Source organism: Hyperolius riggenbachi, chromosome 12, assembly GCF_040937935.1.
Source record: "Hyperolius riggenbachi isolate aHypRig1 chromosome 12, aHypRig1.pri, whole genome shotgun sequence".
Classification (NCBI taxonomy): domain Eukaryota; kingdom Metazoa; phylum Chordata; class Amphibia; order Anura; family Hyperoliidae; genus Hyperolius; species Hyperolius riggenbachi.
In genome coordinates, this window is record NC_090657.1 from 241167884 (window position 1) to 241183972 (window position 16089).

A 16089-nucleotide genomic window follows, 5' to 3' on the forward strand; every position below is an offset into this window, starting at 1 on the left:
AAACACTATATACCTGAAAATAAAAGTATGAGAATATTTTCTTTGCTGCTAATCTTCTAGTAATTATTCATAGTACACAACCAATTCATTATATCATATATTTATTTTCGCTTCAGTGTCTCTCTTTAATGATATCCAAAACACAATCCGGAATTTGTTCTTTTAGTGAGGAAACGCTTGTATTGAGCTATCTGTAGGAATCTTATTCATGCTGAACTCTAATTCAAGCCTCATAATAAAGCAACCTGAAGTGAGGAAACTCGTCCCGCTACGCGCTCCCCTATGGAGGTGGTAAGAGGCTCTGAATACCGCCGAGCACGACTCGCTCCCCTATGGAGGTGGTGAAAGGCTCTGAACACCGCCGAGCAGGGCTGTCACTCAAACTCCCATCACATAAAGGGACAAATTCTGAAACACGAGTTTAGTTGTTTATTAAAATGTTATTGGGGGGGGGGGGGTGTCTCTGGTGGTTCACATAAAAACATCAGGTGTAATACCTGAAAGGACCGCTATCATGGAAAATAGTAACATCTAAAATGTATAGAAATACATACAGCTAAGCGGTGAGTAAAATGAGCCATAAATTGCTTCTCTCCTATGTTGCTGTTACTTACCGTAGTTTGTAGAAATCTGATGGAACTGACAGATTTTTGACTAGTCCATCTCTTCACTCCCCAATCAATTTATTTCTAAACACAATATAATCAGTTAGGTGGTTTTGTACGTTGTTTATATAGTTTTATCACATTCAGACGCCAGATGTTGTATTATTACACTATTTATTATGTGATATATTATGTGGTCGAGAGACCCTGGTGGTCACATGTCGTGACGGTTTTAACTGATTTTATGAATTTTTGATGGTGTTTGAAAACAATAAAGATTTATACTGTTTGAACATTATTAGTCTGGTGCTGCTTATGGGGGTACCTTTTATTGAAGTGCTTGTCCCCTCCTTAGCACATTCTAATTTTGGTATTATTATTAATGATTCATTAATATTTGCATGATGCTGGTTCCAATTTGTATGCGTAAACTCTAGTCCATCTCTTCATGGGGGAATCTCATTTTTTTATACAAAAGCATTCCCTGGAAAGCACCTATACAAAGATGCAGGCAGCCCCACTACCTGTTTACACACTAATCTAATAGTTGGACTGAGCAACTGCCATTCACTAAGTGCTTTTAAACATAAAGAAACCGCTGAGAATCCCGTGCTGGATGGGGAGGCAGCCTGCTGTTATTTGCAGTAAAAGAAAGGGGGCAGTGGAGAGCAGCAACCTGTGCTGTATACTGTATTCCACAAATCTGCTCCCAGCTAGCCAGATGTTACATGTGTATTGTGGGATGCCCAGGCCAGTGAAGGAGTGCTGGCTGCATACTGCTTACAGCTGTCTCTCTTATAAAGAATGCTTGCTCGCAGCTTATGGAAGTGGTCGGGCGAAGACACGCCCCCAATGTGTGTAAACAGTACACCTAAGAGGAGGTGGGGAGGGTGCACATTTTTAGAGGAAAAAAGCTGTAACCGTAACCAAGAACTGAACTTCATCCCAATCAGTAGCTGATACCCCCTTTCCCATGAGAAATCTATTCCTTTTCACAAACTGATCATCAGGGGGGTCTGTATGGCTGATATTGTGGTGAAACCCCTCCCACAGTGTGATGTCAGGTCCATGGTGCTGACATCACACTGTGGGAGCCTTGTTGCATTGTGGGAAATAACAGCTGTTTCCAACTGCCAAAAAAGCAAGCAGCATCTCCTTCCAGTGACATCAACTGCCAGCAGTAAAAATGTCACCATGTGATAAATGTCAGATTGTACATCAGGGAGAGGAAAGATTTTACAATGGGCAAACACTAACTAAATCATTTATACATAATTATTGTAAAAATGAAGCACAGTTACATTATTTTCACTGGAGTTCCTCTGCAAGTAATGTTGGCCACTGCCACTTAAATGTTTTGTCACTGAACCAGAAAACTGATGAAAAGAAGATAAAATGGTACACATGCACACAAGTCAAAGAATAACGTACACACATCTGCAGTGGCCTGCTGTCTCCATGGAAATGTGAAAGACCGCATGTACTGCCACAAGTATACAGCATGGATTCATTTTCTCTCTCTCTCTCTCTTTTTTTTTTACTGTCTACAAGCATGCCTCGGGCATCACTGCGCCGGCCCGGCTGCACGCATCCTGCAGCACACGACCGTGGCTGGGACCACTGCGCAAGTGCATGATTTCAGCTTATAATCAATCAAAATTTGATCAAGTGGATTCAATAGATTTCTGGTGTGTTCGATGTGTGTATGGCTTTAAAGAGGAACTCCAGTGAAAATAATGTAATAAAAAAAAGTGCTTCATTTTTACAATAATTATGTATAAATGATTTAGTCAGAGTTTGCTCATTGTAAAATCTTTCCTCTCCCAGATTCACATTCTGACATGTATTACATGGTGACAATGGCCTCAATTCACTAAGCTTATCTCCTGTCTTTAATAACATTTCTAGAGTTATCACCATGGTGATAAGACATGTAGTATTCAGGAAACATTTTACCTCAGGCAAACTTAAAGTTAACGCTTCTGTCTTTAAGTTAACTCTTCAATCCTTAAAATAACTCCAGAGTTAAAGACAGGCTGTTTATTAACTGCATGCGAAAATAACAACAGAGGCAGTAAATTAACTACAAAGGAGGTAACATAAGGGATGAAGAGATAAGATAACTCTCTCACTGTGTGGTGGGTAAGTTTTCTCTTGCCTTATTATCTCCAGCGTGATCTTATTGAATTGGGCCCATTGTTACTGTGGGCAAGTTATGTAGCTGTTTCTAGCTGTTCTGGCTGCTACAGACAGCTGTAAACAGCTAATTCCTGTCTGTGAACATTGTTACATTGTGGCAGTTTGCCAGGAGTACCGCGGTACTCAGAGCTTTTTGTGGGAGGGGTTTCAGCACAAAATCAGTCATACAGCGCCCCCTGATGGTCTGTTTGTGAAAAGCATTCTATTTCTCATGTAAAAGGGGGTATCAGCTACTGATTGGGATACAGTTCAATTCTTGGTTGGAGTTTCTCTTTAAGGTTTGGATTTATGGGCGGTTTAGTCGGTAAAGGAAAAGCAAGGGGAGGGGAGTTTTGGATGTGCAAAATCCTATGCTAAAGTACAACCCCGCATGGGAGCATATGTGGAGAGTGCAGACATATTTGCACAAAGCAGGAGGTAAAACGACCTGCATCCCTATCTGTGCTGCAGTGATGTGCTCATTCTATAGGCAGGAGAGATCACTGCTAGAGATAGTCAAAGGGATGCCGCTAATTCCGGCTAGCATGTAAATTTCATGCAAATTGTACGCAACTTGGCGTTGGGCTAATCAAAATTGCCTGGATTCCCATGCTGCCTACATTTCCTATTAAATTTGCTTGCAAGTTATTGACCATCTCTCATCTGGAGCTGTGGCAAAGATTACAAATGAGAATTTGTGAAGCTATTGAAAAAATATCACACAGAGAGAAGTAAACAGAAGGGAAAAGAAGAAAGCTAATTAAAGAAAAGTTGATAAAAATACATCATCACAAGTTCTCCCGTGTTGTATGACACAAATCTGTCTGATTATTGTGTATAAATCTCTCCAGATTGGCAGTGGGAAGGTTGGATGGTAACCAACATTTATTTTTTCCATTCAAGCTTTAAAGAGCAAAATATCTGTAATCCTCACACATTTTTATATACATCCTATTCGGGGAGAGCAAAGCAGCTTCACAAGTCGGTATAATAAGATATGCTAATCATATCACAGCTGGTTATTATTTCCCAGGCACCGCAATCTCTATTCATATGGTGAAAAGACTTCCTGAAGTACCTCATGAGTTAATGCATCACTCTCAATACCTCAGGAGGCAGGGAAGGGGGGGCTTTACTGAAGTGAAAAACGTGATGTTTGGCTGTCCGTTTACCTGCACACACACGCTCAATGTATGTCACTTTTAAAGCAAACCTTAAAGGAAAACTTAAGTCAGCTAAAAAAATGACTTTTACTCACCCGGGGCTCTCCTCAGCCCCCTGCAGCTGAACGGTGCCATCGCCGTGTCCCTCCGATGCGCCTGGACTCGCCGGCGGCCACTTCTGGTTTGGCCGTCAACGGGCGACAGGCTGGGAACGCGGCTGATTATCCGCGTCCCCGGCCGCAATAGCGCCCTCTATAATGCTATTGTGGCCGGGAACGCAGGTAATCAGCCGCATTCCCAGCCTGTCGGCCGGCGACGGCCAAACCAGAAGTGGCCGCCGGCGAGTCCAGGCGCATCGGAGGGACACGGCGATGGCACCGTTCAGCTGCAGGGGGCCGAGGAGAGCCCCGGGTGAGTAAAAGTCATTTTTTTAGCTGACTTAAGTTTTCCTTTAAGTGAGAAAAAAAAGTATGATATTAATGAATAGTATGTGTAGTACGGATAATGAATAGAACATTAGTACCAAAGAAAAGAGTCTGATTTTATTTACTTTCAGTTATATAGCTTACTAATTAATGTTTTTTATAACATTGTATCATTCTGTCCTATTTGCAGTTTAGAATCCACCCTCTGTATTTTAAGCTTTAAAACAAAGCAGAAATAATGACACTTTGAACTCTCCTGCAGTAAAACCTAATCGCAAGCTGTCTCTGTTTCTTGGCTTTTTAAAGTGAATCTGAAACATAAAAAACAACAACAAAAAAACAGATACTCACCTAAAGAGAGGCAAGGCTATATAGAGCCTTCCTGTTCCTCCTCCAGAGGGGTCATAGCACGACTTTGTTGGAAGTTGTCTGGCTTAAAGGCATGCCCATGAGAGGTGCTTGGAGTCCCTTTAATAAAAAGCTCTAGGATAAGGAGACAGTATGATGAGTGGCAGTATAATGGGCGGTAGTGAAATAAACAGCCTCACCTACTTTTAAAGAGAACCAGAGACGAAGCACCCTCATGTATTTTACCATATATCAATGGGAACATGACAGTAAACACCTACCCTGCTCTCTGTTTCATTCTTCTCTGCTAAATCTGCCTATTATCAGCCCTGATAAGAATCCCCGACTGAGCATTCAGTCCAGCTTTGCCCCCGTAATGATTATAGCTGAGTCAGTCTTCTGTGATGTCTTTTCAAGTCCTGGAAAAGCCAGACTGAATGCTCAGTCGGGGATTCTTATCAGAGCTGATAACAGGCAGATTTAGCAGAGAAGAATGAAATAGAGAACAGGGTAGGTGTTTACTGTCATGTTACCATTGATATACTGTATTTCCTTTTAACCAATACCATTTGTCTAGGTTCTCAACGTGTGGTACGCGCACCCCGGGGGTACTTCTGATGGTTCCGGGGTTACTCGGGCTTGATACAGTATACTTAAGCAAGCACTAGCCGAAAGAAAGGGTGTACCAGGGAAACTTAGTCAAACACTAGAGTCCAGAAGGACATGGCCCTATCAGTACATATATAAAAACATGATCATTTTTATTGATTAATAATATATAAAAGAAGAGAAAACCTCTGTAGGTGATATGGCTGGATAGCGTACTGGTTATGGGCTCTGCCTCTGATGCGGGAGACCTGGGTTCGAATCTCGGCTCTTCCAGTTCAGTAAGCCAGCACCTATTCAGTAGGAGACCTTGGGCAAGACTCCCTAACACTGCTACTGCCTATAGAGCGCGTCCTAGTGGCAGCAGCTCTGGCACTTTGAGTCCGCCAGGAGAAAAGCGCGATATAAGTGTTTGTTTGTTTGTTTTGCTACCAACAGGATCTGTTATGAGATCAGAGCTGGTGCATCACCTGGAGTGAACTATCACCTTACAGAATCACAAAAAGGGACGGGTGGGTTCAAAACAAACCCACCCGTCCCTTTTTGTGATTCTGTAAGGTGATAGTTCACTCCAGGTGATGCACCAGCTCTGATCTGATAACAGATCCTGTTGGTAGCAATCCACCATATCACCTACAGAACACCTTTGTGTATATTGTCAGTGTGGGATAGCTACGCCTCGTTCCAGTTAAAAAATTGCTGGAATAGAGGGGGATCAGCAAAGACCCTCACACTACCAACAATTTTCTCACTTGAGATATACACAAGAGAACTTTCCAGACCTGTGGAGGTTTTCTCTTCTTTTATATATTATTTATTAATAAAAATGATCATGTTTTTATAGATGTACTGATAGGGCCATGTCCTTCTGGACTCTAGTGTTTGACTAAGTTTCCCTGGTACACCCTTTCTTTCGGCTAGTGCTTGCTCAATTTTTCTCATTGGTGCGCCGAACACCTTTCACATCATTTAGGTAATGGCCTATTTATCTACAGACCTTCCCTCTATTGAATCCCTCACGAACGAAGCGAGGCAGACTTTTCAGGCCTGTACAGGGGAAGGGGGGCCAGAGGGGGAGGAATTAAGTTATGGGACAGACGTGGAACCTGTATTTGTTGATATCTTAAAAACCTATAAAGATTTTACAAGGTCTACTTGGGAGGTAGCATCTTTCAATATCTACCTCAAAGAAAAAATCACAGTGAGAGGTTTACGCAATCTTACTAAGTTACATTCCCACACAGAGGATACCCAATTTATACGTGGGTGGGAAGAACTTAAAACCAAACAAACGTTGGAACAGATGCAATACCTGTGTCACTACGAATCTAAGTACTCAGAAAAATTAAGAGCTAAACTATTGGGTGAACAAAAGATACTATTAGAAAAATAAAAATTATCATGTTTTTATAGATGTACTGATAGGGCCATGTCCTTCTGGACTCTAGTGTTTGATATACTTAACCAAGAAGAACACATTTAGAGTTTTAGAAAATGATAAATCTTATTTAAACACCAAATTAGTATTTTAGCTAATTAAAAGCAACAGTAAATGCATGGAAATAGTTTAGAACCAATTATCATGTACTACGATTAAATATATATTTTTCAAGGGGTTCTTGTGATATTGGTTACTATGCTGGGGGTACTTGATGAGTACAGGGTTTAAAAGTGGTACATGCCAATAAAATGTTGGACCTAGCAGACCTGATGATCCTCTGCCTCTAATACTTTCAGCCATAGTCCCTGAACAAGCATGCAGCAGATCAGGTGTTCCTGACATAATTGTCAGATCAGACAAGATTAGCTGCATGCTTGTTTCTGGTGTGATTCAGACACTACTGCAGCCAAAAAGACCATCAGGACTGACAGGCAATTGCTATAGTTTAAAAGGAAATACATATGGCAGCCTCCATATCACTCTCACCTCGGGCTCACTTTAAGAACAGTTTTTTATGCAGTCCACGAGATAACACTGGTAAGGAGAGAAAATGCACGGGTTACATTTTGACCCCGCTCTTTCCCCCCCCCCCCCCCATTTTGCCTGCAGTTGTTGTGTAATCGGTTTCCCCCTTGGCTCACCCTCCCCGCTGCATCTCTGAAGCTGAGCTCTGAGTCCTCCGAGAGGTCCCCTTAGCGTTACAATTAAGATTTATTGTGCTGCCTTGATGACTTTCCAGACACTTTTATTCTCTACAGTTCCTAAAAATATTCCTTCCCCGATATAGCGGCCTTTATTTGCGAGTGCCAGATGGCAGTCATTGAAGCTGAATGCTATTGAGTGGGAGCAGAGGAACATATTTCTCATGGCTGCTCGCCGCGCCTCCGACAGAGTTGGCTTTTTGTGCGCGGAACGAGTTAGAGGAGAAAAAAAAACAACAATTTTTTTTTTTTGGTTTACTGCTGCGTATTTATCTGTGTCGTGCTTATCGGGATGGTGCGGCGGCCGTACAAATTATTATTGGTTTATATCCAGGAAGATTAACGAGCGCACCTGACATGCTGTTTTTCTTGTAAGGAAAACAGCGTTTAATAACGCGATCGGATAAATGACGTTACTTGTTTTCTTCCGTCTGTAGATGATAAATAGGCCCTGGCACCTTTCCTGGTTACTTTTAAGTCAAGCAGAACTTTTTGTAGTTTTGAACAGAGTGGGAAAAGATTGGGGCTTGTGTTGGCCGTTTCATTATTTCCTGTGTCCCTGCGGGGTCATTTCCTGTCACATCAGGTGCGTCAGTAACAGATGGGTGGGCTGGGCTTTTTGCCGATGAGCACAGACGATAGGAAAACTAAACGTTCTCTGTCGGTTTTTATTGCAGTCTGTGTTGCTTGCAGGGGTGTCGCTAGCGCCAAAGATCAGGGGCACGTGCTCCGAATCTATTCTGGGATGCCCCAGATGTCCCCCCGGGCAGAGTCAGCTGTGGTGCCTCCCATGGGTAGAAGTTATTTTCCCCTGGCAGTTTCTTTGGGCCACGAGTCCCTAATCCCACTAAGTTAATACCTTTGAAGCCTCAGTGATGGGGTCATATGGGGGATGCTTCTGGCAAGGCTTCCAGTTGCAGATGGAAGAAGGCCACTATAGCCCTGCACAGGGCTGTGGAGTCGGTATAAAAATCATACGACTGCACAGTTTATTGAAACCACCGACTCCGACTCCAGGTACCTAAAATTGCTCCGACTCCACAGCCCTGGCCTTGCAGCACTCCGCCTTCGGCGCCCCCTGGATGGGAACAAGAAACCCACATCTCTTCCTTCTCATGATCAGGAGTGGTGGTGAATATTATTGACCTGTCTTTCCCATTCAGGTCGGAGAAACGGATAATGGCTATGGGGCGTGTGCAGAGGTTGTAGGGTTGATTCCGGAATGAGGTGGTACCTTTGATCAGCCCTTCCTTAAGGGAAAGAAGAGCAGCTTTGTGCAAAATATTTCGATGCCCAACCCTTTGGCCTCCCTGTACGCATCAGCAATGATGCAGTACTGATGGGAGGAACCGAGCCTGGTGCCTACCAATGGGATTCTTGGGCGGTCCCCTGGCGCTTGCCGGCCACGCCCTACAGACTAGAGGGGCGGAAAGCGGCTTCGGATAGGTGTGTTCTGAGCGGTGGTTACCAATGTCAGTCACCCACTAATGGCTGTGGCGGCAAATGGAGAATTTTAAATGTATGGATCAACCAGTCTGGAGATAAATAAGTGCTGAGTATTTGAATACTCTGGTGTGCTGGGGAGCTGTGTTCATGAGTCCCCTCACCGAGCACCCAGACTCCATGGTGTGCCCGTTTCATCTGTAAAACTAAATGAAAATACATGAACTATTGACCTACTATCTCCCCCTGCTCCCAGAAGTTGTATTCTGCCAGGAAAACTTTTATGGCTGTAATTAGCTTATCAGTGCCGTTTACAATATTCCTGATAAGGTACCGACAAGACAGAAGCTGTCACTCTCCCATGCCTAGACGTTAACTCTTTCAGGCAGTAGAATAAAACAAGTAAAACAGCCTGGTTATTAGGTTTTGCACAGTACATATGTTTATGTCATGTCACATGTCGCCTCGGGTACACTTTAGCTATTCATGTTTTTCAGGCAGGGGGCGCTGGCGAGTCAGAGCAGCTTCACCTTGCTTTGCTGGGTTTGAGTCGGGGAGATCATCCAGAGAGCTGACATGCAGCTGCTGGAGCTTTTGGCCCCGGTGCGGCAGGAATACCCATTCCTCAGAGGATGATACAGACGCGACAGCGGGAGTCGTCCAGCTGCGCATTATCTGCTACCGCACGGCTGCGCGGTCTTCCCTCCCTCCGGCACATTCTTGGCAGCAGAATGAAACATCTCTAGGTGGCTGGAAATTAATTACAGCTGTTTTGATTAAATGGCTGCTCACAGCTTCTCCAGGCATTGGGGGGGGGGGGGGGGGGGGGGGGGGGGGTTAACCTCTCGCCTTCTGCTGGATTGCCAAGAGCAGCAGCCGTGTGATCGCTGGCAGGTGCCCAGCTGGCATGCTGGTGAAGCAGGACTCTGGGCACACAGGTCGGGCGTGAGGGGGAGAGTAAGCAGAATAGAAAACCACCTCCTATATGTATTGTGTATGTGAATACCTTTTTAAACAAGAGGCCCTGTAGTGACGCATAGTATAATGCAGTAAATTATTCAGGTTACCCAATTTTACTGTAACTTTCCTGGTTTTAGCATCAGAAACCCTTCCTATAGCGACCGTATTTTTTTTCATAAAAGATGCTCCGGACTATAAGATGCACCCAGGTTTAGAGGGCAAAAACCAGGGGGAAAAATATACTAACCCTGGTGTGTCCATGTTCCAGGAGTATCTTGTACATGTTATCCCCCAATTATTGTGCCATCTTCTGTCCCCAGTATGTCCCATTCTCTCCCCCCTGTGTCCCCTTCTGTCCCCAGTATGTCCCCTTCTGTCCCCAGTATGTCCCATTCTCTTCTCCCCTGCGTCCCCTTCTGTCCCCAGTATGTCCCATTCTCTCCCCCCTGTGTCCCCTTCTGTCCCCAGTATGTCCCATTCTTTCCCCCCTGTGTCCCCTTCTGTCCCCAGTATGTCCCATTCTCCCCTTCCTGTGTCCCCTTCTGTCCCCAGTATGTCCTATTCTCTCCCCCCTGTGTCCCCTTCTGTCCCCAGTATGTCCCATTCTTTCCCCCCTGCGTCCCCTTCTGTCCCCAGTATGTCCCATTCTCCCCTTCCTGTGTCCCCTTCTGTCCCCAGTATGTCCTATTCTCTCCCCCCTGCGTCCCCTTCTGTCCCCAGTATGTCCCATTCTCTCCCTCCTGGAACTGTAAAGGGGAGGGAGGACCACTAGACACCAGGGAACTGTATAGGGGAGGGAGGGGGCCACTAGACACCAGGGAACTGTATAGGGGAGGGAGTGGGCCACTAGACACCAGGGAACTGTATAGGAGGGAGGGGGGCCACTAGACACCAGGAAACTATAGAGGGGAGGGGGCCACTAGACACCAGGGAACTGTATAGGAGAGGAAGGACCACTAGACACCAGGGAACTGTATGGGGAGGGAGGAGGAGCACTAGACACCAGGGAACTGTATGGGGAGGGAGGAGGAGCACTAGACACCAGGGAACTGTATAAAGGTGGCCATACACTGGTCGATTTGCCATCAGATTTGACCAACAGATAGATCCCTCTCTGATCGAATCTGATCAGAGAGGGTTCGTATGGCCACCTTTACTGCAAACAGATTGTGAACCGATTTCAGCCTGAAACTGTTCACAATCTGTGGTGGTGCTGCCGCCAATCCCCGCCCCGCATACATTACCTGCTCCGCCGGCGCGACTCCCCTGGACACCGCTGCTCCGTCTCCGCGCTGGTCTGGTCTAGTCTTCGGCATGCTTCACTTCTTCTTGCCCGGCAGGAAGTTTAAACAGTAGAGGGCGCTCTACTGTTTAAACTTCCTGCTGGGCAGGAAGAAGTGAAGCATGCGGAAGACCAGACCAGCGCGGAGACGGAGCAGCGGTGACCAGGGGAGTCGCGCCGGCGGAACAGGTAATGTATACCTGCTGCTACATTGCGTCGGTCGTCGGGCATTCCAACGCCGCTATCGACGCACTCCTGACCCACCGGCGCTCGAAAAAAATCTTCCGCACGGATAGATCGACGGGAGTCGACGGGAACGATCGATTTCGGACGGAAATCCATCGTTCTGTCAGCGGTGTGCGCGGCGATTTCACAGCCGTTTCGATCACTGTGACCGAAACGGCTGTATATCGGCGGGAAAATCGTTAGGTGTATGGGCCCTTTAAGGTGGCCAGTAGATATTGAGGTTGGCCCACGACTTGGTAACAAATGTTCAATTTTGTCCCACTTTGTATTTGAGTTTGACACTCCTGGCTTAATAGGAAATAAATATGGGAACCTCCATATCCCTGTCACTTCAGTTGTCCTTTAAACTGTGCATTTGTCTTTGGCCTTTTCCCGTGCATGTTTGGCTGCTGCGGATGTAAGGAAGTCCTGTGAGGATGTTGTATTGCTATCTGCGTCCCCGTTTCCTGCCCTCGGTAACCCCGCCACATTTTTTTGTCAGTTCACTTCAGGAACAGTGACGTTTTTAATGATTGATATTTTTAGCACAGCTTTCCTAAGTTGGACTCCCAAGTCTGCATTGTTCTGGCCTATTTTCCTATTTCTTTCCCTCCTCAAGCACGCCCACGTTGCTTGTCTAAATATGTATTCTTTGAGTGGTTGCCAGGAAATGAAAATGGAAGTACACTGAGCGGCGGCACCGAGATAAGTAGACCCCCTCCGCGAGGCTCCCGTCCACCCATGGGGCATTGTAATTATCAATAAAGCAATTCAGCCATCTCCAGGTTTATTTAATCAAATTAAACGCTATTTTTAAATAATTCAGTCTGAGGAGACCTCCGGGCCGCGGCCGCTGAGCTCCGCGCCGCACTTGATTAAATAATTGCTTATGTGAAAGGCTCGGAAATAGAATTACGCATTTCTTTGTTCCCCCTGTGCTGGATTTGCAGGGTGCACCCCCGTGAAGTGCGGCCGGGCCGTGACGGACGCCGTCGTCTCTCTGCAGGAAGCCCAGAGATTGCTGAGGTAAGATTTCTCCGTAAAGTGATTAAATAGCTTCTGTGGCGCCTGGCTGTACTCTCTCCATCTCTAGGCAGAGCTGTCAGAGCTCTGAGCTGCTGCTTATGGAGGGGCTCCTCTCACACACATGCTGTACTCTCTCCATCTCTAGGCCGGGCTGTCAGAGCTCTGAGCTGCTGCTTATGGAGGGGCTCCTCTCACACACATTCTGTACTCTCTCCATCTCTAGGCTGGGCTGTCAGAGCTCTGAGCTGCAGCTTATGGAGGGGCTCCTCTCACACATGCTGTACTCTCTCCATCTCTAGGCCGGGCTGTCAGAGCGCTGAGCTGCTGCTTATGGAGGGGCTCCTCTCACACACATGCTGTACTCTCTCCATCTCTAGGCCGGGCTGTCAGAACTCTGAGCTGCTGCTTATGGAGGGGCTCCTCTCACACACATTCTGTACTCTCTCCATCTCTAGGCCGGGCTGTCAGAGCTCTGAGCTGCTGCTTATGGAGGGGCTCCTCTCACATGAATGCTGTACTCTCTCCATCTCTAGGCCAGGCTGTCAGAGCTCTGAGCTGCTACTTATGGAGGGGCTCCTCTCACACACATGCTGTACTCTCTCCATCTCTAGGCCGGGCTGTCAGAGCTCTGAGCTGCTGCTTATGGAGGGGCTCCTCTCACACACATGCTGTACTCTCTCCATCTCTAGGCCGGGCTGTCAGAGCGCTGAGCTGCTGCTTATGGAGGGGTTCCTCTCACACAAATGCTGTACTCTCTCCATCTCTAGGCCGGGCTGTCAGAGCTCTGAGCTGCTGCTTATGGAGGGACTCCTCTCACACACATGCTGTACTCTCTCCATCTCTAGGCCGGGCTGTCAGAGCTCTGAGCTGCTGCTTATGGAGGGGCTCCTCTCACACAAATGCTGTACTCTCTCCATCTCTAGGCCGGGCTGTCAGAACTCTGAGCTGCTGCTTATGGAGGAGCTCCTCTCACACACATGCTGTACTCTCTCCATCTCTAGGCTGGGCTGTCAGAGCTCTGAGCTGCAGCTTATGGAGGGGCTCCTCTCACACATGCTGTACTCTCTCCATCTCTAGGCTGGGCTGTCAGAGCTCTGAGCTGCTGCTTATGGAGGGGCTCCTCTCACACAAATGCTGTACTCTCTCCATCTCTAGGCCGGGCTGTCAGAGCTCTGAGCTGCTGCTTATGGAGGGACTCCTCTCACACAAATGCTGTACTCTCTCCATCTCTAGGCCGGGCTGTCAGAGCTCTGAGCTGCTGCTTATGGAGGGGCTCCTCTCACACAAATGCTGTACTCTCTCCATCTCTAGGCCGGGCTGTCAGAGCTCTGAGCTGCTGCTTATGGAGGGGCTCCTCTCACACAAATGCTGTACTCTCTCCATCTCTAGGCCGGGCTGTCAGAGCTCTGAGCTGCTGCTTATGGAGGGGCTCCTCTCACACAAATGCTGTACTCTCTCCATCTCTAGGCCGGGCTGTCAGAGCTCTGAGCTGCTGCTTATGGAGGGGCTCCTCTCACACAAATGCTGAACTCTCTCCATCTCTAGGCCGGGCTGTCAGAACTCTGAGCTGCTGCTTATGGAGGGGCTCCTCTCACACAAATGCTGTACTCTCTCCATCTCTAGGCCGGGCTGTCAGAACTCTGAGCTGCTGCTTATGGAGGGGCTCCTCTCACACGAATGCTGAACTATCAAACTTTATTATACAATACTCAGAGCTCTGAGCTGCAGCTTATGGAGGGGCTCCTCTCACACGAATGCTGTACTCTCTCCATCTCTAGGCCGGGCTGTCAGAGCTCTGAGCTGCTGCTTATGGAGGGGCTCCTCTCACACGAATGCTGTACTCTCTCCATCTCTAGGCCGGGCTGTCAGAGCTCTGAGCTGCTGGTTATGGAGGAGCTCCTCTCACACACATGCTGTACTCTCTCCATCTCTAGGCCGGGCTGTCAGAGCTCTGAGCTGATGCTTATGGAGGGGCTCCTCTCACACATGCTGTACTCTCTCCATCTCTAGGCTGGGCTGTCAGAGCTCTGAGCTGCTGCTTATGGAGGTTCTCCTCTCACACAAATGCTGTACTCTCTCCATCTCTAGGCCGGGCTGTCAGAGCTCTGAGCTGCTGCTTATGGAGGGACTCCTCTCACACAAATGCTGTACTCTCTCCATCTCTAGGCCGGGCTGTCAGAGCTCTGAGCTGCTGCTTATGGAGGGGCTCCTCTCACACAAATGCTGTACTCTCTCCATCTCTAGGCCGGGCTGTCAGAGCTCTGAGCTGCTGCTTATGGAGGGGCTCCTCTCACACAAATGCTGTACTCTCTCCATCTCTAGGCCGGGCTGTCAGAGCTCTGAGCTGCTGCTTATGGAGGGGCTCCTCTCACACAAATGCTGTACTCTCTCCATCTCTAGGCTGGGCTGTCAGAGCTCTGAGCTGCTGCTTATGGAGGGGCTCCTCTCACACAAATGCTGAACTCTCTCCATCTCTAGGCCGGGCTGTCAGAACTCTGAGCTGCTGCTTATGGAGGGGCTCCTCTCACACAAATGCTGTACTCTCTCCATCTCTAGGCCGGGCTGTCAGAACTCTGAGCTGCTGCTTATGGAGGGGCTCCTCTCACACGAATGCTGAACTATCAAACTTTATTATACAATACTCAGAGCTCTGAGCTGAAGCTTATGGAGGGGCTCCTCTCACACGAATGCTGTACTCTCTCCATCTCTAGGCCGGGCTGTCAGAGCTCTGAGCTGCTGCTTATGGAGGGGCTCCTCTCACACGAATGCTGTACTCTCTCCATCTCTAGGCCGGGCTGTCAGAGCTCTGAGCTGCAGCTTATGGAGGGGCTCCTCTCACACATGCTGTACTCTCTCCATTTCTAGGCCGGGCTGTCAGAGCTCTGAGCTGATGCTTATGGAGGGACTCCTCTCACACGAATGCTGAACTCTCTCCATCTCTAGGCCGGGCTGTCAGAGCTCTGAGCTGCTGCTTATGGAGGGGCTCCTCTCACACGAATGCTGTACTCTCTCCATCTCTAGGCCGGGCTGTCAGAGCTCTGAGATGCTGCTTATGGAGGGGCTCCTCTCACACAAATGCTGTACTCTCTCCATCTCTAGGCCGGGCTGTCAGAGCTCTGAGCTGCTGCTTATGGAGGGGCTCCTCTCACACGAATGCTGTACTCTCTCCATCTCTAGGCCGGGCTGTCAGAGCTCTGAGCTGCAGCTTATGGAGGGGCTCCTCTCACACAAATGCTGTACTCTCTCCATCTCTAGGCCGGGCTGTCAGAACTCTGAGCTGCTGCTTATGGAGGGGCTCCTCTCACACGAATGCTGAACTATCAAACTTTATTTTACAATACTCAGAGCTCTGAGCTGCAGCTTATGGAGGGGCTCCTCTCACACGAATGCTGTACTCTCTCCATCTCTAGGCCGGGCTGTCAGAGCTCTGAGCTGCTGCTTATGGAGGGACTCCTCTCACACAAATGCTGTACTCTCTCCATCTCTAGGCCGGGCTGTCAGAGCTCTGAGCTGCTGGTTATGGAGGGGCTCCTCTCACACGAATGCTGAACTATCAAACTTTATTTTACAATACTCAGAGCTCTGAGCTGCAGCTTATGGAGGGGCTCCTCTCACACGAATGCTGTACTCTCTCCATCTCTAGGCCGGGCTGTCAGAGCTCTGAGCTGCAGCTTATGGAGGGGCTC

The 16089-nt window shown here is 47.6% G+C and overlaps 1 protein-coding gene across 1 annotated transcript in view; it reads left to right on the forward strand.

The window, feature by feature from the left end:
- The window catches only part of OGFOD3 (2-oxoglutarate and iron dependent oxygenase domain containing 3), a 311061-nt gene that overhangs the window by 31081 nt on the left and 263891 nt on the right, over positions 1-16089 (forward strand). Inside the window, exon 3 of the mRNA XM_068263593.1 lies at positions 12328-12403. Coding sequence (XP_068119694.1) covers positions 12328-12403 — 76 coding nt within the window. The remainder of the gene's footprint in view (positions 1-12327; positions 12404-16089) is intronic.